This window comes from Leptidea sinapis, chromosome 19 (genome assembly GCF_905404315.1).
Source record: "Leptidea sinapis chromosome 19, ilLepSina1.1, whole genome shotgun sequence".
Lineage (NCBI taxonomy): Eukaryota > Metazoa > Arthropoda > Insecta > Lepidoptera > Pieridae > Leptidea > Leptidea sinapis.
In genome coordinates, this window is record NC_066283.1 from 5,552,993 (window position 1) to 5,578,922 (window position 25,930).

At 36.6% G+C, this 25,930-nt stretch overlaps 1 protein-coding gene across 5 annotated transcripts in view; it reads right to left on the reverse strand.

Annotated features, from left to right (window-relative positions):
• LOC126969973 (anillin) overlaps positions 1-25,930 on the reverse strand; it is a 94,878-nt gene that overhangs the window by 39,668 nt on the left and 29,280 nt on the right. For all 5 annotated transcript variants that reach the window (XM_050815619.1, XM_050815618.1, XM_050815616.1 and 2 more), the window contains exon 8: positions 928-1,172. In XM_050815619.1, the coding sequence (XP_050671576.1) occupies positions 928-1,172 (245 nt within the window). The remainder of the gene's footprint in view (positions 1-927; positions 1,173-25,930) is intronic.

Sequence of the window (25,930 nt, forward strand, 5' to 3'; positions counted from 1 at the left end):
TAAATGGGGAGAAGGTACGTGCTGGTAAGAATAACCACACGCCACCTCTCAAGAAACCGGAATGAAATCCTGGAATCGTGCCCGAAACATAAACTTTACACGGAAACATAAGCTTAGATAAAGATATTTACTTACAAATACCCACGAATTGTTTAAGTATAGAGTATTTTATATCTTTCAAACAAAAAGTGGGTGTGGGATCACTTCGTTGTTCGTCCCTTAGTCATTTTATAGTGCCAATATCATTTTTTCTAGGAAAAATTGGTACGACGTGAATATTTTTTTATTTATAATCGTAAGCATGTCGTACGTTTAGGATTTTATTCAGTGGCAAGTAACTGCCACACTGTTACAAATGTGATTAGCTTAGATAATTTATACATCTAGGATTTAGATAGAGCCTTTTGTTTGTTAGATAACCGATGAAAACAGGCCAGGTTTATTACTTTTGTGTGTCAAGGTACGTCTTACACTCGCGATTTGTATGTCATGTTGTGTTGTTTTTTATGGTAGTAAGGGACTAGACGAGTAGGACGCTCAGCTGATGGTAATTGATACGCCCTGCCCATTACAATGCCATTCTGCCCAGGATTCTTGATAAACCCAAAACTTCTGAGCGGCACTACAATTGAGCTCGTCACCTTGAGACAAGAATGTTAAGTCTCATTTGCCTAGTAATTGCACTAGCTAACGCCCTTCAGGCCGAAACACAGTAATGCTTATACATTACTGCTTCACGGCAGAAATAGGCGCCGTTGTGGTACCCATACTCTAGCCGGCATCCTGTGCAAAGGAGCCTCCTGAACAGAGGTCAACAGTCAACCTCAATTTTTTTCGACGTTCTCACAGCTGTCACAGTCTATCTAGACGTATAAATGATCTAAGGCGATTATATTAAAACGAGCACGACATACTGTAAGTACAAACCTTATAATGGAATCTATTCTGCAACATCTCCATCTCCTTCTCTCTCTCTTGCTTAAACTTATTCACTATAGTCGCCTCGCTTATTGTCTGTTCCTTGCTGAACAGTGCGGCCAACTTTCCTTTGATACCACCAACCAACGAGCTTTGGCTGATATTGTCTTCAGCGACGCTGTCTTTGGAGCCAGTCCTCGACGTGTCAGAGCTCTTGTTTGACGCTGTTTGGACTTGCTTCTGGGGCGGTTTGTCTGTAATTTGCAATGTTCTTAGTAGATAGGCCAATGAGAATGATAAAAATTGAGTTGGTGCTAACGGTGTACATTAATAATATTTTACTATAGAATGAAAGAACGCGAGAAAATGCAAAAGTCACTGCAAAAATTGAATGTATACAAACATAAAAACAGATAAGAATGAAACTATTTCATTACTTTATTCAAATTACGAGCTGACCCAGCAAACGTTGTAAATTGAAAATTCTACTAAAATCTCTTACTACGACCATTATTTTGTCGAATGAAGCCTTCGAATTTAAGGCAGAAGGTCAACACAATAGATTGAACCGTTGACTCTCACCACGGTGACAGTTCACGGCGCCACAGTGTCACGACGCCACACAATATATTCGACTCTTAATAACTCCTATGAATTCTCTGGTGTTAAAAGAGAGTAATAAAAAAATAAAAAAATTTAAATTGAAGACTTTTATGAATTACTAGCTGACCCAGCAAACGTTGTATTGCTGATATTAAAATCGCGATACAAAAGTAACTGTTGATCGTAGATGGGTGAAAATTTGAAGTTGTACATATTTTTTAATGCTAACTCATAATCAAACAAATTTAAAAATTACATAAAAAAAAATCGTGTGGACCACCATTAACATTTAGGGGGATGAAAAATAGATGTTGTCCGATTCTCAGACCTACCCAATATGCACTCAAAATTTCATGAGAATCGGTCAAGCCGTTTCGGAGGAGTTCGGTCCCGCACACCCTGACACGAGAATTTTATATATTAGATTATAAAGATCTGTATAGGTAGGTCTCCCAATTAGATTAATAATTTTTTATTTTAAATGCAATTGAGGAAAAAAATAATATGAAAGGACAAAACTAGTATTTAGTTGTTAAGTTGTCTGCCGTTACCTAAGTAAATGCTTTGTTTTACCCGAGTTCATATTTATTAGTACGTAAATATAAAAGTTCATATTTTAAAAGTTATCAAACTTAAATTAGGTTCAACTTTTATTATACAAATGATTTAAGTTTTCTTTAGTGTTAATTCCGCCAATATTTGCTTTTTAAAAACAATTCGCCACGTGTTTCGCCAAAATCTGGCACGAGACATGTGTCTCGTGTCAGATTGTGTCAATTGTGTGAATTGTTTTTAAAAAACAAATATTGGCGGAATTAACACTAAAGAAAACTTAAATCATTTGTATAATTATGGATTTTCGCAAAGTAACGCCTAATTCAATAAATTTTCAACTTTTCTTTTCAAATTCCACCGATAATACTCCTGAATATGATTAAATGAATAAAATAAAGCTATTTAATGTTGTGTTAATATCTTTTTATAAGTAGACGCTACAAAAAAAAAAGTAAGGAAAAAATATAAAAAAAAAAATACTGCTCTCTCAGAGCGCCAGTTGTTTCCGAAGCGGTAGTTGTATCTAGTATATTACAAATGACATCAAAAAGAATTCTAAAGGAATCAATTTTAAGAAAATAAATGCCTTTTTACACGCTTTTTCTTAGCTTCACCTGTATGTATGTTTGTTTCTCATTGGGGTGCGATTTTGACCCATTCTTCGTAGATTTATCGAGGACTGATGATACTACATAATTTGATAAAATTATTCCATTTTGCAAAATAAGAATTTTGTTAATTTATATAACTTTTCATCAATCATCTATAAGGCAGGATATGATGTTGATTTTGAATTTCAAAATAAATTTAATTTTTTTAGTTCGGTTTTTAGTTTGAAAAGCGTGTATTTTAGTTTTTTTTGAACAAATATTTATTATGCCTTTATACTTTTCATTTAATTCTACTAAAATCTCTTATTCCGACCATTATTTTGTCGAATGAAGCCTTTGAATTTAAGGCAGAAGGCAACACAATAGATTGAACCGTTGACTCTCACCACGGTGACAGTTCACGGCGCCACAGTGTCACGGCGCCACACAATATATTCGACTCTTAATAACTCCTATGAATTCTCTGGTGTTAAAAGAGAGTAATAAAAAAATAAAAAAATTGAAATTGATGGAAGACTTTTATGAATTACTAGCTGACCCAGCAAACGTTGTATTGCTGATATTGAAATCGCGATACAAAAGTAACTGTTGATCGTAGATGGGTGAAAATTTGAAGTTGTATGTATTTTTTAATGCTGCTCATAATCAAACTTTAAATAAAATTTAAAAAATATGTCAAAAAAATAAAAAATAAATTTGGCGTGGACCACCCTTATCATTTAGGGGGATGAAAAATAGATGTTTTCCGATTCTCAGACCTACCCAATATGCACTCAAAATTTAATGAGAATCGGTCAAGCCGTTTCGAAGTAGTTTAGCTACAAACACCGCGACATGAGAATTTTATATATTAGATATAAACGCTCTTCCATTATCATAATATAGAAGTGAAATCTGTAGAATGTTTGTTTATAACGGTATTTTGTTAGTCATGTTTATACAACGACTGTCCTACTAAGATTTGGCAAAGATTCGCGATGTTCATAAGCGAAGAATGTGGTTTTTGTCAAATACGCATAACATACGTGTTAGCTTTCTGAATTTGAAATGTGAAAAATATTTAACAAAAAAAAACAACCGCCTTCAAAAACACTATTCCAAAACAATAGATATAATGTGCACTAAAAAGTATAAAAATAATCGTGTATTTGTATACATTCAAATTAATTATTAATCTAATTCCAGTTACGATTATTGTTCTTTTTGGAATCGGTGTCCTTCCGCCGCGACCCACTCTCGCCTCCTCACGACTCAAGCACATCTCACCTATAACTATGTATGTAGTTACAAACCTATCTTGGATGACACCGACTCCAAAAATGTAGGACCTTCGAAATTTTAGTATAGTCGATTATGTGTCACCGAAAGTTTGAATAATTTAACCGTTAAAGTTCTTATCAATCACCTCATGGAGAAGCCGCATTGACTCAACTGCAAGTCAACGCATTTGTTTTATAATTTTAAGGCCCTTTCGAGCATACAACGTGTGTATCAGGTTTTATATATTAAGGTCGCGGTTGATATATGATTATAGATATACTAGCTGCCCCGACAGACGTTGTTCTGTAGATAGTAAAAAAACAACTGTTTTATATTTCAAAAGATCAAAAATTATTTCGTAAATATGCTCCCTGTTGTTAGAATGAAATTGTTTCACAGCGGAACTGTCAAACCGTGCGTCACTAAATTCTCTCATAGAAAATATGTCCATACAAAACAAATATTGAAAATAAAAATATTTATGGGTCCCAAATCGAAATAAAAACTACCCTATCTCTCAAGTTGGACCAAACTGCACTCCATGAAGTAATCACCATTGAAATCCGTTCATTAGTTTAGGAGTCCATTGAGGACAAACATTGTGACACGAGATTTATATATATTAAGATAATTTATATACGAGTACTTACCTATAAATTTATTTCCAAGTCTATCGGACACGGATCTAATGTCAAAATCATATTAATTTTTAAATGTCGAATATTTGTATCACTTACTTATTGATGAATAAATTGCGAATCTGACGCCATCTTGATAAAATATTACTCAGACCTGAGCGGAACGCTTCTTTCTTTTTTAAATGAAAACCTCTTTTTTATGTTAATATATAATGGCGTCACAATTATCAATAAATAATGAAAAACTAAATCGCAAGTGAACCTACGATATTACGTTTGATTTGTCCTATGCTTTTTATTAGCTTCACCTGTATGTATGTTTGTTTGTAACCGACTCGTTTGGGCGCGAATTTGACCCACTGTAAACGGCCAGTTTTCTTCGTACTTCGTAGATTTATCAAGGACCGATGACAATACATTAATTGAATAATTTTTCATCTTTAGTCGTTAATGCAGGAATTAATGTCAATTTTAAATTTCAACCTTTTTCATCTTTTTTAAACTATTTTTAAATGTCTTCAAATTATAAAAGCGACACAGAACGAGAATTACTGAGGCGTTACTATAGCTCGCGACATACCGCCCCGATAACTAAGTCGTTTTCTATTCTGGGTTAATTGGTCCGACAACTCGTCAACCTTCACCGATCATCGAGTTTTTCGCGATCCCCATTGTGGCACTGCAACGCGATTTATACTAACCTAGCTAACATCTATATATTAATTTTGTTTGTGCTATTGCAAGATGCTATTTCTTTTTTTTTTATGAAATAGGAGGACAAACGAGCGTACGGGTCACCTGGTGTTAAGTGATCACCGCCGCCCACATTCTCTTGCAACACCAGAGGAGTCGCAAGAACGTTGCCGGCCTTTAAGGAAGGTGTACGCGCTTTTTTTGAAGGTACCCATGTCGTATCGTCCGGGAAACACCGCACAAGGAAGCTCATTCCACAGCTTAGTGGTACGAGGAAGAAAGCTCCTTGAAAACCGCACTGTGGAGGACCGCCACACATCCAGATGGTGGGGATGATATCCTAATTTGTGGCGTGTCGTGCGAAGGTGGAATTCGGCGGCAGGAATTGCTATTTCATAAATTTGTTGATCAAACTTAGTTACACTTCTTAAAACCCCCTGCGTGATCGTCAACGAAGCGTGTTTATAAAAGTGGGGTGAAATAAGGAACAAAACTAATAGGAATTAATACTTAACTAATTAATACTTTTTTTTTACAAACGCTTACTTGAATTATGGTATAAGTCAATTTATGTACCGACCACGAGTTTATTGAGTAAATGGTGCCTTAGAGGCGTTTAAGTACATTATTAACCGCTCATCCTTTGGTAATGATCTATCAGTAAAATGACAGTATGATTGGTTTTTATAGAAACAGTTTAAGTAAAATACGTCGCGTAGTCAATATTACTGGGCGTAACGAAAACTATCCGTATCTTCTTTATAGGAACCGGGCATTAGACATTTTATCGGTAATTCTAGCAGAATAACTTCTACGGTAGATCATATTAGTTAACTACTACTTAGTTCGCATTATTTTTCATATTATAAATGAGAGGTGAAAAACAAAAGAAAAAAGTTGAAAGATAAAATGTGAAGATGGGTAGACGAATAGATTTTTAACTTAAGTTTTATTTCATCTATTACATTCCCAAACAAATACTTCCTTATTCATAATAGTCTGCTAACTTAAAGCATTGCTAATTCTCACTCTGTCTTCTTCTATTCACCTAAGTCAGAATGAGAAAAAACACTATGTATAAGGGGGATAGTCAATATTGTTTATGAATTTGTCTTCACAAATACCCAATGCGTTCTTCATACTAAGTTATTCACAATAAAAATTGCATTAAAATCTAAATCGACACGGCTATTCTCTGAAACAAACAATGGATCACAAAAAGCTGATAACGATTTGTACATAATAATTTTATTACACAACAAATATTATGCAACACATAACAATACAAATACGATAATATCATATTTATCTTTACATATTCCAGCTTATGGATATGCTTTGGAAAGTGGCCTTATTACAGTTCAGCCCTGTTTCACTGCGACCAATATTATGTATTGTGATAGCCACTGTTAACTATAAGCTCACTGCTAAGATTGATTCTTTTCTTTTTTTTATGGAATAGGAGGACAAACGAGCTTACGGGTCACCTGTTGTTAAGTGATCACCGCCGCCCACAATCTCTTGCAACACCAGAGGAATCACAGGAGCGTTGCCGACCTTTAAGGAAGGTGGACGCGCTTTTTTGAAGGTACCCATGTCGTATCGTCCCGGAAACACCGCACAAGGAAGCTCATTCCACAACTTTGTAGAACGTGGAAGAACGCTCCTTGAAAACCGCACTGTGGAGGACCGCCACACATCCAGATGGTGAGGATGATATCCTAACTTGTGGCGTGTTGTGCGAAGGTGGAATTCGGCGGCAGGAATCATGTAAAACAGCTCTTCGGAACACTCCCCGTGATAAATGCGGTAGAAGACACACAATGAAGCAACGTCTCTTTACATGAATCTTTTATATACTAGCTGCCCGACAGAAGATGTTCTGTACATAATAAATAAAATACTGTTTATATGAATTTGTCAATAATATTCCATAAAATCAGGAGTTATTTCGTTAAATATGCTCCTTGTTGTTATAATGATATTGTTTTAAATCCCCAATCGAAATTAAAAACTATCCTATCTCTCAAGTTGTAGTAAACTGCACTCCATGAAGTAATACCTAAATCAGTTCATTAGTTTAGAAGTTCACTGGAAACAAATATCAGGACACTGGATTTATATTAAGATTTTGCAGTGAGCTGACGTTTATCAAGTGGTTGAAGAATTGGTCTTTCCAAAGAGATGCTACGTTTACGCATTAAAGGACCACATTCAGAGAGGATGTGTAACATTTATCTGCACTATTAGAGAATCTACACGCTCTGAGGCCCAGGATTGAGAGGTGTTTTTGTTTAATCTGCAGTGTCCCGTTAGTGTTCTGGTAATGGAATCCATAAGTTTTCCCTACTTAGCCCTAGTGCCTCATACGCAGCCTTCTTGTTAAAGGCTTTATATTTCAGCTAATCTGCAGAACCAAAACTTCGATTAAAAAAAAATATTTTAGCAATAATTCACTTTGTGGAATCTTTTACCGTGTGCTGTATGGCCGAACCGATACGAGGGACCAAGTTCAAGTTAAGAGGAACTTTCATGTTTGTTGACCTCTCGTATTGCAGATGACCAAGGGCAGTTGATATTTTACTTTCAATAGATAAGCTACTGGTCCGTATGTTTGTTGAAGAAAATGACACATGAATGAAAATTATACCATTAAAGGCGCATAATAAGCTTGCTTCTATTATGTATACAAATATTAACCCCCTTATTCATAATAGTCTGCTAACTTAAAGCATTGCTAAATCTCACTCTGTCTTCTTCTATTGACCTAAGTCAGAATAAAAAAAAACACTCCTAAGCGGCTATTTAAAGTTAGCGGACCATTATGAATAAGGAAGTAAGAGGTTAAGTTTGTGAGCTTATTGTAGGAAGTAATTTCAAGATCTAATGAACAGATTTTGAAAAGTCTGTTACATATCGAATGCCACATTATTTGTAAATGTATGTATTCAACGAAAAAACGAAGACTTCTTCGCGGTAGTCGGATATGCAAAGTTAGATAAAAAACTGTCAAACGAAAAGGTTGTTTTTACGAACGCTGCCTTAACGATGACAGATATATGATTGTTTTGTACATATATATGCTTGTGATAGTATTAAAACGGCAACTAATATGGTAAATGCGAACGAAGTCGAGGGTAACAAGGGCGGCAAGATAATAATGTTACAACAAATAATGAATTGTGTCTTTACATGTTCTGAAGCTATTTTATCTGCAAATTTCATGATTCCAGCATCTATGTCAATGGGAAGTTATTGTAACAATTTTTTATAAAATAAGAAGAAGCCCACTCAATTGCTTTCCCACGATTTCTCAGGTCTGCGGCACACAATTTAGAAAAAGTGGAAGTTTTTGATGTTCAATAAGTCGGTTCAAATCCTATTGTGAATAAAAATATTTGAATTTGAATTCAATTCGTAATTTTTTTGCAAGAAAAAATGATTTTCATAAATAGAACTCCGGAATTAAGAAATTTAATAGTAAATGATACTAAAGACCCAGCCGATGTTAAGTCAATCATCAATAAATAATTATTTATTTTTTAAAAAAAAGTATCTACTGATAACCATTATTCTGATCCACAGATTGTCATCGCATTCACTTATTGTAAATTATAAGTGGTATTTTTAAAAGATCTCAAAAAAGGACAAAATTTTGCGCCGTTTCCTATTTGTTTTCGTTGTTCTCTTGGAGACTAATTTGTCCGAAGCGCTGGCAATTTAACTGAATTCAAAAGAAATTAAACGAATCTATATTGAGAAAACAAATGACTTTAATACACATTTCACCAATTAGAAACACAAGCGCCCTATCAACACTAAAGAAAATACTTAAAAAAAGAAAAAAACAAATTCCACTCACATTAAACAACAATCGTAAACCAACTTTGTTTCATTACAATATGTAATTTAAAACTGTCATAACTCGTAATATACAGAAACACGTAAATGTCACTTTAGTACATCGGACGTAAATGCTACCGACGGCAGGACGCGCGCTGTCCGAATGGCGGCAGTTAGCACTGAGCAGTCGGCAGCTGATTGAGAGCCGACCGATCTGTCAATATTGCTATCGGGGAAGGAGCTAGGCCACCGGCGATTTAGTTACACTGATTATGTAAAAGTGACTCCGTTTTGCTATGTGAATTATATATAGAACCTACACCACCATTTGATTGATGAGTGGCCGTTGAGTTACTTGTCCTTTAGTATTTTCTTTGATTTACGCGAGTGTTACACATTTAAATAAAACACTTTTAAAGGATTAAAACGCGTGTAATTGTAACGGTTTTACATAAGATGTTTGCGTAAAAGTTACATTTTTATTTTAGTTAACCCGATGTTTCAAGACCTTTCCAGATCTCGTTTTCAGGGGGACTGCAGATGAAGCGAGTCAAAGATAGTATTTGTCATAGTCGTCATTATCAAGTTTAGCGCTATTTATTTCCTCGGAGGTGGTATTTGCTGTACACAGATGGTTTTTGGCAGTCCCCCTGAAAACGAGATCTGGAAAGGTCTTGAAAAGTCGGGTTAACTAAAATAAAAATGTAACTTTTACGCAAACATCCAATGTAGACCCGATACAATTACACGCGTTTTAATCCTTTAAAAGTGTTTTATTTACTTGTACTATGATTTTCACGAGCCCATCTTTTTCCGAATAGATGGTAGACATATTTATAGTGACGACATATTTAGAGTATGGGCTGCGGTGATTACATACCATCAGATGTCCCGTATGATTGTAATTTTCCACCGTAAAAAAAAGCAATTGTGTGGTTTTGCGAACCACGGTGCAAATGAAACTTTTTTTCACATTTTTTTAATATCTGCATAAAATCTAATATATAAAATTGTCGTGTCATGGTGTTAAACATCGAACTCCTCCTCTGAACTGTATATTGGGTAGGTCTGAGAATCGGACAACATCATTTTTCATCCCCCTTAATGTTAAGGGTGGTCCACACGATTTTTTTTTTATTTTTTTTTTTAATTTGTTTGATTATGAGTCAGCATTAAAAAATACATACAACTTCCAATTTTCACCCATCTACGATCAACAGTGACTTTTGTATCGCGATTTAATATCGGCAATACAACGTTTGCTGGGTCAGCTAGTAAAAATATAATGAATTTAAAAAACACCTTGGTCAGGGGAGTGGGGTTCGAACCTACTCTCCCTCTCGGGAGCTAGAGCTTAAAACAGGCCCCCTAAAATACGCGGCAAAATTGACCTTAAAGCAGTAGTTGAAATTAATGATACAACTTAACCCTACTACAATGCGACATGTGATAAATTAAATAAATATAATAATAAAAAAAAAACTAAATTAAGGCGATGTAATAAAAGTTTCACTTTAAAAAAATAAAAAACCACTCGTCGAACTAATACTTCGCTCCGATATTGCTGCGAATTGTTGCACGTGATAAAAAAAAAAGGCGTCTCGGAGGTGCGAATTTGGAATGTATCTGGACAAACAAGCAACTTCAGAGCGAACAAGATGTTTGGCATGGGATATACGGCAGAGGTATTTTATGTTAATGTAGCGCGTTCCTCAGAAATTGGGTGATCAAACTGATCCTATGAGGTTTTGATTTTTCTTATAAAGCTGAAGACATTTTTGATTTGATTTATTGATTGATTAATTTGAATATTTTTTATGTGTGATAGCGATATTCAGAAATAGGTATAGAATATCTAAAGCTGGATTGAATCATATTAGCTGTTATGGTTAAGGTTTAAGTCAAATTTAACAGAAACGATGACTTTCAACATAGACTGCGGAATATGTTGCACCATCACAATTCTAATAATAGTTAAAGTTATAAAGTGAAATATCAAGTCATTATTTTCGACAGGTCGCTATTTTTCCAATTAACAATAGCCTTAACCGTCGAAGATTGGACGGTTAACAGTTAGAGTTAAGACGTTATCTAAAAACTAAAAAACTCATTTTTTGCTTTAGCGGTTCTTTAACAATGTTTGCTAAAGTTGGTTGGTGCAACACGGCCTAAGAAGTAAGTTGGACAAGAAATCGCTTCCGAACTGCTTTATTCACGTAGAGTGATACTTCAATATGTCCTACATATATAGTATAGATACTTAGTACACCTAAAATAATTCGGAATTCCCGATAACTACTCCATGAACATAAGCCCAAATATCTTTAACGTTTTATAAGCTGTGAATCTGGAGTGCAGAGCGAGGGTTTAATAGAACGTAAATTATATTTTTTTTTTAAATCTAATGTAGGTACTTCTCTAAACACAACCAGTGGGCAGGCCAGGGTCGTGCCGCCCGCACAGTGCTCAATGTCACGTAGATAAGACAACAGAGTACGTGGAGACCATCTCGTCAAACAAGTTGTGCGAGCCGGTGACGTCACAGCACAACCAGAATTACATTTCGTAAGTACGTGTCGTATTCTAGAGGACATTGTGCAATCCGCTAGGTTCCCGACGAGACGATAATATTGAGAAAGAATGACGGTGGCATTAGAAATTATCACTACAGACTCAATTCTTTGTAAACGTGATGATTTTTTTTATTAAAATAAGGGACGAGACGAGCAGCTGATATTAATTGATACGCCATGCCAATTACAATGCATTGCCACTCAAGATTATAGAAAAATCCAAAAATTCTGAGCGGCACTACAACTGCGCTCGTCACCTTGAGACATAAGATACCAAGTCTCATTTGCCCAGTAATTTCACTTGCTACGGCGCCCTTCAGACCGAAACACAGTAATGCTTACACATTACTACTTCATAGCAGAAATAGGCGCCGTTTTGGTACCCATAATCTAGCCGGCATCCCATGCAAAGAAGCCTCCCACTGGTCAATTAGTTCAATTTATTATTATAGATCATCTTTAAGAATGCTTTAAAGCACAGGGTAGTGTAAATTTTCGCAGTGGAATTTTAAACAGAGAAGTGCAGCAAGCTACTCCAAATACGAATGTAATGACAAATTCATGAATGAATCAATCATGAAGTTTGCCAGGCCTTTGTGACATTAAACTTTTCCATCCAGGTCTGTCTTTAGCCACTCTATTCCACTCAACTCCTGCCATTTGTGGCACTTTGACACTAGTGTCGAATGGTGACAAAGTATAGATAGTATTCCGAATATTTTATTTGATCTGAGGAAGAGAGGAGAATATTTTATTTATACATATTATTATACCGCTATAAAGCTCGTATGCACAGTATGATATACGGATACCAAGGGCGGTGCTTTTTATGGTTCCCAACCCGAATAGTACTTACGGGAGTAGCCAATGTGAACCCTATAACTCAGGATGAGATATATACTTTTATTTATATTTTTTATTTTATTTTAGCAGCAAACAGTCATGTACAAAAAAAAATCATAGGCCTTGTTCCCACTATGCCGGACCGGTAGATCTGACGGAAACCGGACAGAATGTTCACATTACACCGGATCCCGGATCTTCTTCGGTCTTATCCAACAGAACAGGTATCTCTTGGACAAGCGTAATTAAAGTTTCTGCTTGAATGTCCATGCTACACGTCTACTTTTATCAGAAAATGCGAGCCGAATCACGTGAGGGGAGCACGGGTGGGGCGAGCGGGGGACAGATGACGGCGCAAATTCGTTCACATTACTCCGGTACGGTGGTTTTACCGGCACTTCGCAGTGACAAAACGCTCGGTAGAAATGCCGGGCTCGGTATTTTTTCCGGATCCGGCATAATGTGAACAGCTTCATATATATTCTTTAGCCATTAGCTCTTCCGGAAATTTTACCGAGCCGGTAAATCTGCCGGTCCGGCATAGTGGGAACCCGGCCTTATCCTTGATTTGTTATTTATAATCATTCGAGTCAGCTGAGATTATGCTGAGCTTCAGCTATGGCAAAACTTAAATGCACATTTCATTACACACAGTACATTCTCGTTTAATCTTTAACAGAGTTTAACAATAGAAAAGACAAATACCTTCTTTATTATAATATGAAACTAATTTTATTTTCATAATTTCAGATCATTAAAGGTGACTAACATTCATTAAAATCTGAACTCTGTGAAATTCCACAGCACAATCTAATTCAAGTAATTCAACACCGATTCTTGTAATATGCGGGTATTTTAAAAAGTCAGAGATCAACAATTATCTCTTTATTGTTCGGCTTATTGTCTAAGTTTTTCCTATTTTCTACTCAATTGCTAGATCAATCTGAGCAGCCTAAGTACGCTCCATAACAGATCTCGGTGTCAGACTCGGCTGTCCGTCTGTTTGTCCGTCATAAACCACAAAGTAAGACAGCTGAAATTTTGGCCGTGTGTATTACTACTACTGCTATGACAACAAATAATAAAAAATCTAGATGACCACTACGGCAATTTAAAAAGACTTTTAAACAATAGTACACGTCGTGTTATCTTGTACGATGGTACGAAAGAAAGTGAGTGTGCAAGTTCTACTTATATTTGACTGGTTTTCTTCCATCCCTGTTGAAAATTGCAACGTGTAATGCCCGCTACTTTAATAGCCACAACGGCGCGCTTATTATAACTTGGGTAGTTACTATTGGTGGTCAATGCAGTCGCAAGCATTTCTCGCACCGCCGAGCACCGCGCCCGAAGTTTCCAATCAGCTGACTGTGACGGTGAACTGTCAATGGTTGAAATCATTACTGCTTGTTTAGTATATTGGATGTTAATTTATAAGTTATTTCGAAGTTATTGGTTCCGAAGAGCTGTTTAACCTGATTTCAGACACCGAATTCCACCTTCGCACAACACGCTACAAATTAGTATATCATCCCCACCATCTGGATGTGTGGCGGTTCTCCACAATACGGTTTTCAAGGCAGTTTCTTTCACGCACAACCAAGCTTTGCAATGAGCTTCCTTGTGCGGTGTTTACTGGACGATACGACATGGGTACCTTCAAAAAATGCGCGTAGGTATACCTTAAAGGCCGGAACGCTTCGGCGATTCCTTTGGTGTAGCAAGAGAATTTGGGCTGCGGTGATCACTTAACACCCGTACGCTCGTTTGTCCTCCCATTCCACAAAAAAAAAATTAATTAGCAGTATCCAAGAACAACTTAAATAAAGCATAATTCAGATGTTTGTTCGTCGCAAATAATTTATGCAGGTATTAATTCTTCCTTCGCGGAAAAAAACCTTCTCGTAAAGTGCTTACTACGTTTTAATGTGACTAGGTCGAAAGTTCGTCATAGATTACGTAGGTACAGTTATGCGTAGAAGTTGTATGAAAATCCAACTCTAACATGTAGTATTCTAGTACTTTGTTTACGGTTTGCGAACTTTACTTTGAAAGATTATCAAGAATTGTTCGAAATGCTTTCTGCCTTAAAATATTAAAACAAAAACTGTAATAATTGTTTTTTATCCTCCTATTGGTAAAGGGCTCCTGTTTCCGCAATTAAACCGCTTAATTGGGTCCATTTTGCGTGCAGTGTTGGCCAGTCATTCCAACCAGCCCAGCTCCTTCCAAAAGTTCAGAACACTCCTGGGGTGTTCGCAGACTTGCTGGAGCGACCTTGTATTTACTAAGGTTTGTGCCCGTTGGTTGGCCACCCCAGCACATTCCAGGATTACATGAGTGACCGTTTCATCTTCGGTTAGACAGCCCCTGCCCTAAGACTGTCCGTAACGCCGATTGTAAATAGGTGTTTGTTCAGTGATGTGTGACCCGTTAGGGTGCCGACCATAATTCGGATGTCGTCTGTTTAGGCCAATAAGTCGACGTGTCAGTTTGGGCAATAGTGCAGGAATCGTCTCTTTCGACGGTCTACAGCCTGAGACATTTTTATCCTCCTATTATAAAGCCTTATTTACTCGAAAGAAACTCTCAAAGGCGACTTATGAGCCTCGCTACCTCAAAGATTCAATTTAAATATTGTGCGATTTGTAAAGCTGCGTGCAATTTGAAGTGAATCAAACCGTTTGTGGTTTTATCATCATGGATATTATTGAAGGGAAAATATCACACTGTGTTATTTTCCTTTCTATAAAGCTAGAGCGGTTTAACGAAACCAGTCCGCGATCCGTGACTGTATCGAATTACCGTCCTCATTAAGTAACAACAGCTGTTACAAATTGTATACTTACAGAGTGTCATTGTTGACGCATCAAATTGAGAGATGACCAGAGATTGGAACTTGTGAACACTACGGTCTCCTTGAGTATCACGTTAGATAAAAAGCTTTGTAGGGTCCACATATTGCCCAACTAGCAGATAGACTCGGCTCTGTGGCATATGCCGTTAGAAAGATTAGAGAGTACACGAATATTGCGACCGTAGATAAGTGTACTTCAGTTATTTTCACAGCATCATGACGTACAGTATTTTACTGTGGGGTCATACTGCTGGCATATCAGCTTGGTTATAGACAGTCTCTCAAAGAAGATTAGTCTCTCATAGAATTTAAAGATATAAATGTTATGACTGTTCATTCTCAGTACATTTATGAAAATTTAATATACGTTCACAAAAATCGTCACCTTTTTGCTTTTAATAATGATTTCCATTATTATAACACTAGAAATAAGGGATTGCTTGAAACTAATTCTAGTAGGCTTCATAAGATACAGAATGGCTTTAAGGGTAAATGTCACTTTTATAATAAGGTCCCAGCCACTGTTCAGGCATTATCTATAAATAAATTTAAATGTTTTATTAAGAAATCTCTTCCTAAATCTGACTACTCCACAGCTGAATATCTAAGTGATCGGACAGCCTGGGACTAGATTATGATTATTTTATAGCAATACCAATAACAGTACAATATTGTATATTTTTATTAGAAAGAGCGCAAAAAAAGAATGCTGGGAGAGTTTCTTGCGCCGCTTTTTCTCTCTCAGAGCGCCATTTGTTTCCGAAGCGGTAGTAGTATCTAGTATATTAGAAATGACATCAAAAAGAATTATAAAGGTATTAATATTGAGAAAATAAATGCCTTTTAATCATTTTCGAAACTTCAGCTGCGCTGAGCTAACACTGTCACGCTCGGATATGTAACGATCGTTCGGGTCGACTAATTGGGAGCGCGATCAATGAGTGCAATTTTTTATGGAAAAGGATGACAAACGAGCGTACGGGTCACCTGGTGTTAAGTGATCACCGCTGCCCACATTATCTTGCAACACAAAAGGAATCATCACAGGAGCTTTTTTTGAAGTTTACAGACGCAAATTTACCTATATGTATTATAATGTAACAGGCCAAGCCAAATGTAAAAGCAGGTACCTACACTCGCCACGCGTGACTTTGAGGGGGATAGCTTCGTCTAGAACCAAACAACCCAAGCGGGCAAGCACCGACTTAAACCCTATCAATAGGTGTCACATACACGTACTTTATTAATATTAAGGGTATAAGATTTGCATAAGCGGTGTAAGTAATTAAATAAATCCCTTTTTAGTTATTTTATACTTTTGAGTTTTTGCAGTCGGTTTTTTAGACGTGTTTTTTTTTTTATTTAAACCGACTCTATACCACTGCAAGTCAAGGTTTTCAGTGGAACGTTTAAAATAATTTATTAAAAGGTATTCCATCATTGAGAAAAGGAGAGGTCCGAAGCACCCACAACCGGCGAGCATGTATCAAAAGAGTAATGAATGCAGAGGAAGCGCGTGAGGTTTGTAAGGATAGAAAGCAAATAGCATTCTATTGTCTCTGCCTACCCCGACGGGAACAAGGCGTGAGTGTGTGTATGTATGTATCCCATAATTATAAACATTATTTCGTAAAACTGACACTTTTAATGCAGATTTACAGTGTAGTGAATGGACTCCTTTATAATAATAGTATGTAAATATCTCGTCTACAGAATGCTCAGCTGTGAAACCACAGAAGCCGGCAATGAAACTATGCACAGTTGATACAGCGACCGCAATGTCAAAGGCAACACAATATCTATTTTGTGAAACTATTCAAAGCCGGCGATAAAGAACATGATTCTTTCAAGAAACTTGAAAAAAAAAATAAGGACATGTACAACCTTACTAAGGGTTCCACCCCATCACAACAAGATTTAAAAGGTATTTTTTTTTAGTTTGGAAAAGGAGGACAAACCAGCGTACGGGTCACCTGGTGTTAAGTGATCACCGCCGCCCACATTCTCTTCCAACACCAGAGGAATCACAGGAGCGATGCCGGCCTTTAAGGAAGGTGTACGCGCTTTTTTTGGAGGTACCCATGTCGTATCGTCCCGGAAACACCGCACAAGGAAGCTCATTCCACAGCTTAAAACCGTACTGTGGAGGACCGCCACACATCCAGATGGTGGGGATGATATGCTAACTTGTGTCGTGCGAAGGTGGAATTCGGCGGCAGGAATCAGGTGAAACAGCTCTTCGGAACACTCCCCGTGATAAATGCATTAGAGGACACACAATGATTGTAAATAATCAACAATAATAGGTATACCTGTTAACACCTGGGAACTCTAATTTTGCGGCTGATCGAGAACTACAAACGAATTGAAATGACATAAAATTTTATAAAAAAAACTTATACTTGCAATTTATATCCGAAAATTAATTATAACTTAAATTCAAATATTTTTATTCAAAATAGGATGTGACATCATCACTTATTGAAAGTCAAAAACTCACCCACCACCCATTTCAAGACAAATGCCTGACCTGAGAAGAATGGGCGCAACAGACTCAGAAGGCTTTCCTTTCATCAAAAAAATACGTTTACAAAGTAATATCGTAGAATTAAACTTATTATTTAAAAGCCTGAGGGCAGTCGCGCCATTCCCAATCTGTGGTATCATTAAGAAAGTAATTTATGTTATAGTATCCTTTACCACACAAACGTTTTTAAACAATCCTTTTGAATAACGTAATATTTTGCTTTGAACATTTTCTGGGATTTTGTTGTAAAAGCATATACATCGCCCTACAAAAGACTACCAAAATTAATCACTGGTAGTTCAACCAATTTTTAATAGGCAAACCATCGCTTATACATTGCATACTCCCTTAACGTTCATTTAAATTTAGTTTTATCAAAAAAAGACAAACCTACAGAATTTAGCAGTGGGATCTTGTACTATGAAAATATGTCACTTTTTAACTTTAACTAGCCAAGGAATACGATGTTGCAACACATGCCGCAGTCTATGTTCAAGTCCGCGTTACTGTAAGCGTTAAATTTGACGTCAACCTTAACTAATATGATGCAACCCCGTTTTCACGTAAATTTTCCACTTTACTGTTTGCTTAGTAAATTACCATTATGATATTGTGAGAGCTTTTCTTGCACAATGACCGCCGCGTAGTTGTCTATTGTACAACGCACTCACGCGTTTGTCGTGAACTATCATTAGGGGGGTGATTAGTGGAGCACTTGCGGGCCGATAGGTGTATTTATAAACAGCTGAATTGTACGTTACGGCCAGCAGTTTGACATAGTTGGATGGGAACCCGTTGTGTAACGGACACTCATTTTTTTTTTCAGTTAATATACATCTTTAGCAAGATGTATGGTATCTAATCAATGTCACAATACAAGTAATAGAACAGTAGTCAGCGGTCTCCTTGAAATTAATAATAATAATATTGAAACACTCTTACACAAATTATCTTGCCCCAAACTAGGCATAGCCTGTACTATGGGTACAAGACTACGATATATTTAATACAATATACTTACTTCAACATACATAGATACATATAAACGTCCATGACTCGGAAACTAACAATCGTATTAAACATAGAAATGTTTGCACCTACCGGGATTCGAACCCGGGACCTCTAGCCCAGTAGGCAGGGACGCTAACCATTGGGCTATATGCTATATATATATATATAGCGGCGTACGGCGTGGCACTCAATAGTTTTATCTTCCTAAGATTTCTTAGCGAACGTGTAAATCGTGTGTATGTGTGCGTGCGTTGATTGGGACGATCTAGTATGAAGTTAAAGTACTATTCTAGTACTGTATTGTGTCAGTGTATTGAAGGATTCAAGTGGCATACCGAAAGGGAAGTATAAATCTGCAGTGCATATTCATTTAAATTAGCAGTAGTTTACAGATTGCAGGCCTTTGAGATGGACGCTTCTAAGCTTGCAGATGAAGCTAAATTTGAAGATGAATCAACAAATTGGCTGTGTCAGGCAAGAAAATTCTTGCGAAACGCGTGGTTGTATAATTAGTTAAAGATGTAGCAGAAGGGAGGTAGGCTTTATTCTTTCATCCCATTCGCGCTATAAACGAAATATTCTCTAAAACATGGTGTGATCGGTAATTTAAATTCCACCAATCAGGTATCATTTAAAATGAGAAATAAATCTTAAATCGGTTTGTAAACGACGGAGTTCAGAGGTTACAAACATAAAAAAAACACAGGTATAGAACCTCCAACTTTTTAGGGTGCCAGACCAACGTCTCACGTTTAAAGGAAGCCAAATAGTAATTGCATTAAATCTATGAGTTTGTGAATACACTGTGTCATGATAGTCATTCGGAGAAAGTGGTTAGCGATTTTTGAGACCTTCGGATGCTGTATTGATGCCGTCGAGCAGCATATGGTATTAGTCTTCCATGGTCTCAACTATGATAACGATATCGTCTGCGTACAGAAAATGAGTGATGTATTCGCCGATGATATTGATGCCCAGTACATTCAAGTCCGGGTTTAGTTCGAATCAAAGGCTTTCTCAAAGTCCACGAACACCAAGCATAGTGGCTGGTTATACTCCTCCGACTTCAGTATAGCCTGCCGCAGCGTATGTAATCGAATTTCGGCTTGTCTTTTCTATCTTGCCATATCTCTGTTATAGGCGTTCTTCTCTCTTGGATGCTTTGTTCGTCTATAGTCTATACCATTAGTTCCCAAATTGACTCAGGTGGACCCCAGGGTCGCAGGAGACTCGACGGGGATAACGTTGGCTTGCCAAAAATGTGGGAGTTCCCAATTCATAAACGGATTCACTTTACTGATTCGAAAATTTTCTTTTTTTCTCACAGCACAATCAATTAATAAATTAACTTGTCAATTCTCACTTTTTTTGTCGAAAACTATTAAATGGTGGGTGGAACTTCAGCCGTAAGGCAAATTTTCATAGTCATATTTTTGTTGATTTTTGGAATATGGTAGAAGTAAACGTGCAAGGTGTACACCGAACCAGCAAAGTTTTGAATGTGGTCGGTGAGAAAAACGTGTTGGAATCTCTGGTCTATACGCTAGTATATTAGAAAATTTACTAGCTGACCCAGCAAACGTTGTATTGCCGATATTTAAATCGCGATACAAAAGTAACTGTTGCTTGTAGATGGGTGAAAATTTGTATGTATTTTTTAATGCTGACTCATAATTAAACATAAAAAAGTCAAAAAAATTAAAAAAAAAATAGCGTGGACCACCCTTAACATTTAGGGGGATGAAAAATAGATGTTGTCCGATTCTCAGACCTACCCAATATGCACTCAAAATTTCATGAGAATCGTTCAAGCCGTTTCGATGGAGTTTAACTACAATAACCGCGACATGAGAGTTTTATATATTAGATACATAAAACCATTTACAGTTCACTGACATTGCAACAAGTTACGCCAAGGTCGACCGTCAAACACGACCCATATAGCCCAGTGGTAAGTGACGCTGCCTACTGAGCTAGAGTCCCGGGTTTGAATTCCGGTAGTTGCAAACATATATATGTTGAATATGTATGTTTGTTTCCGAGTCATGGATGTTTATGTATGTGTGTAAGTATTATGTATTAAATATATCGTTGTCTTGTACCCATAGTACAGGCTATGGCCAGTTTGGGGCAAGATAATTAGTGTAAAAGTGTAATGATTTGAGCTTTCTTTAGTGTTAATTCCGCCAATATTTGTCTTTAAACAATTCGACACGTGTTTCGCATCTACTCGAGGCATCCTCAGGACGTGTTGTCTCGCCAAAATCTGGCACGAGACTGAATCAAATGAGCCGGAAAAGTAAAGTGTAAAAGTGTTTCAATATTATATTTTTATTATAATTATTATATTAAACAATCACAAAGTGTTTTTTAACTCACGCACTTTCCCACGACTTATCCAGCCCCAAACTATGGCATTGCCTATACTATCGATTCCCTGCTAATATATTAATACATTCATTTACAAAATACATTCTTACATATACAGAAAAACATACATTGAAAGAATAACTCGGAAACAAATAGAAACGTGTGGTACTCGGGGACTGCCGCGGTAAAGCTATTGCATAGCTTTTTTTATCAACTTATGCAATTATAATTATTTATTTACTTTATTTACGCAGTATTTTTTTGATAAAATTAATGGAAGTGAGTAAAATTTAACTTGCAAGATTTGATTACAGACAGACGACGGGACAGGTGAAACTAAATAAAAATGCTTGGCATAATAATAAAAATTAAAAAAACGTGATAAAAAAAATAAAGAAATTTAAAATAAATCTAGATGTACCCCAGGCTAGAAACTGGGATCTTCTGCACAAAAAGCGTAGATACGTGATAACCGCTGTTCCACGGCAACTGTAATGACCGTGCCGAAATATCTATATACCTACATCTACTAAGTAAGTGTTAGGTTATTTTCGTTACGGAATTTCTGGATTCGGTCTCCACGCTCAAGGCCCGTGATAGAAGCTATGCAATAGCTTAAAAATCATCAAACGAATTCTCGAAGCTTACTAACCACAAGGCTATAAAGACGCTTAGTACAAAGTTTAGTCTCAGAATAAGATATATCCCTGACTTGGGAGAAGTAGAAGTGAAAACGTGACTTGTGTTTATTTTATAAGTGTACGTCCTTAGCCAGCGGTGTTTAAACGTTAATCTAAACTGAATAAAGGCCAACCAAGTAAAAATATTAATATAACAATTATAGTAATTTTCCTGCATTATAGTAACGCCGCGGGCGGCAACTAGTTATTTATAAATAACTACAAGTCCCACTTGTCGTCAAAGCGTGCCTCCTTTGTTTTGTCGCGTTTGTTCATGTTTACGATACCTTTGTTATCTGACGACTGTCTTTTTGTAACAATTAACAGTGCGAATAATAGATATTAAACATGTGGCAGAAGGACTTGCATTATCACAGCATTTTTATATATTGTTTTATTTGACACTTTACGCAATCAACTTGACACATAAACATTTGAATATACGAGTATATGTACGGTGAGTATTACTACTATTGTTACGAGCGATAATACATTTACTACACGGCCACATTTACCTGGGCCTAGCTGAAACGTGAAGCCCCCTCTCGTTCCCCTTTCACACCCTCGCTCGTCATGTTACGCCAGTACGGTTTGCATTTTCATCACCGTTATGGTCGTGGAATTTTCGTACTATTAGTTTAGAATTTTTCATTGTTACGTTTTGACTTTTGTTATTAATAGCTCTGTAGTTTCTGTTGTTCTGTGTCCCTATAATAATACTTCCAGAACAAAAAAAATATCTTTTTTCTTAACCCAGATTCTGTCATTGTTACTTCATCATTATAATAATAATCAATCTCGCAACATTGTTACATCAATCCTTAAATACTGAAGAAAAAAATCGTTGTTATTTATTAATAACTAGCTGACCTGACAGACGTTCTGTATATCATAATAAATAAAATAATGTTTTTAAATGAATTTGTCAATAATATATCATAACAACAAAAATTACTCCGTAAAATATGCACCCTGCTGTCGTAATGAAATTGTTTCACAGCAGAACTGTCAAACCGTGCGTCAATAAATTCTCGCATAGAAATTATGTATGGACACATCAAAGGAAAAACAAATTTGTTGTTTTTATTTAATTCCGAGTATTTTCATATTTATTCAAACCTTTTAAACCTTCTCTGAACTTCCACAAATAATTCAAGACTAAAATAAGCCAAATCGGTCCAGCCGTTCTCGAGTTTTAGGGAGACTAACGAACAGCAATTGATTTTTATATATATAGATATCCTAGTGATGCTTGTTTTGCACACCGTAACAAAGCAACGTAGTGACGTCATCGACGTCATGTCTAGAGATAATGTAGCTGGGAAATAAATATTACAATATAAATAAAAGGTTATTGTACGGCTAGAATACTACCTCCCACCTTTATCTCTACTACTATTTTCAGTCCCTTTCAATTTGGGCAGTTACATTACATTGTTCATCGCATTGAAAAAGACACATAATATTAGAAGGGGAAATGAAGGATCGATTGAGCGGTTGATAGTGCAGGGCCAGGTGGAGAGGAAAAGAGCGTGAAGACGCTCACCCACGCGATGGACGGATCTTATCAAAGCAGTGACCCAGAAACCTGTGGTGGAGTGCTCCCGCAATGCTTCAATCCGTCAAGAGTGGAGGAGCATCGCGAGGGAGGCAGTGCGACCCAAAACTAAGGAGACCAACGGCGCGGCGACTAATGTTGCAACATCTTAGCAACCACGAGCACTCTGAAAAGAGTGACCGATTGAGAAGAGATTTAAAGGGGACCAAGACTCATAATAACACAACCTCTCGAGTGAAGATGATATAGTGCCAACAAATAGAACTAGAGACTAAGAAAAGTGCTATTGGACACATTTTTGGTTGAATCTTATGTATAAACGAAATACCACTGTCTGACTCATCTAAGACTAGTCTACTAAGTCTAGCCTAGTATGCAAAGTCTTGGAATGGGGCCGGCAAAGCTTAGTCCAATTCAACTCTAAGAAGACACATGATTCTGTACTAACGATTCTCCCCTCGATTCGAGATCAGCTAAATTACAAATTAAGCCTATTTGCTTAGATCGTAATAATATTTGCGTACAATTATTGTACTATTGAAAAATGGGAATTAAAAAAAAAACATTGCGGAACCCGAAGAAAATTGAAAGTAATACAACTTATTTATAAACATCTCACGCTACTCCACAATTATCTACACGATACTCTAATCACCGATCGATCAAGTTATAATAATAATAATAATATTGACACACTTTCACACAAATTATCTTGCCCCAAACTAAGCAGAATGTTCTATGAGTACAAGACAACATTATATTTAATACAATATACCTACTTAAACATACATAAATACATATAAACATCCATGACTCGGAAACAAACATCCATATTCATCATATAAATGATTGCACCTACCGGGATTCGAACCCGGGTCCTCTAGCTTAGTAGTCAGGGTCGTATCAAGTTCGCAGGCAGATGATAACAATACCGGCTACGTCATAATTGAAGTCAGTTAGTTGGTCCAAATTTTAATGTATCTAGGGTAATGAGGTTTATGTGCACATTCTCTAAGATAGTTAAGTTTCTATATCACTATTCGTTAAATGTAAAGTGTTTGTGTGAGTTTAATCTCAAATAACATCTATCTACACATATATATATAAATATATTTACCAGCTGACCCAGCAAACGTTGTATTGCCGATATTAAAATTGCCATACAAATATATATAAATATATTTACCAGCTGACCCAGCAAACGTTGTATTGCCGATATTAAAATTGCCATACAAATATATATAAATATATTTACCAGCTGACCCAGCAAACGTTGTATTGCCGATATTAAAATTGCCATACAAAAGTAACTGTTGATCGTAGATGAGTTAATGCTGACTCATAATCAAACAAATTAAAAAAAATGTCAAAAAAAAATCGTGTGGACCACCTTTAACATTTAGGGGGATGAAAAATAGATGTTGTCCGATTCTCAGACCTACCCAATATGCACTCAAAATTTCATGAGAATCGGTCAAGCCGTTTCGGAGGAGTTCAATGTTTAACATCATGACACGAGAATTTAATATATTAGATGAAAGAGGAGGATCAACAACAATCATATTGTGTTCACTTCGGCTTATAGGTTCGTATTCGTAACACCAGAAGATTCATAAGAGAACGACCCAATTTTTTTTTAATGAACATAAGGGACGAGACGGGCAGGGCGTTCAGCCGATGGTAATTGATAGGCCCTGCCCATTACAATGTAATGCCGTTCAGGATTCTTGAAAAACCCAATAATTCTGAACGGCCCTACAATTGCGCTCGTCACCTTCAGACATAATATGTTACGTCTCATTTGCCTAGTAATTTCACTAGCTACGGCGCCCTTCAGGCCGAAACACAGTAATGTTTACACATAATTACTGCTTCACGGCAGAAATAGGCGCCGTTATGGTACCCATAATCTAGCCGGCACCCTGTGCAAAAGAGCCTCCCACTGGTAAAACTTAGTTACACTTACAACAACTGGCGTATAGACAAACTTAGCGTGCGAGAGCGAAGAAGTCAGCCATTCTGTGCATTAGCTCCATATAATGAATATAAAATCACTAGTTAACGCAAACATTGACAAATTAAAAAAAAATTGGTCATTATTCTGTCAGGTTATATTAGTCTGTCAGGTCTTCTATACGCTTAGTATATTCTGACCTAAGTCAATAAATACAGTATTGATTTTGACTTAATAACAGTGTAGTGAAAAATACTCTCTCTATAGAAAAGGCCTTTATGACCATAAAAAGGCATTTATTTCCTCAAAATTGATTCCTTCAGAATTATTTTTGATGTCATTTCTAATATACTAGACGCTACTACCGCTTCGGATACAAATGGCGCTCTGAGAGAGAAGAAGCCGCGCAAGAAACTCCCAGCAAAACATACTAAAT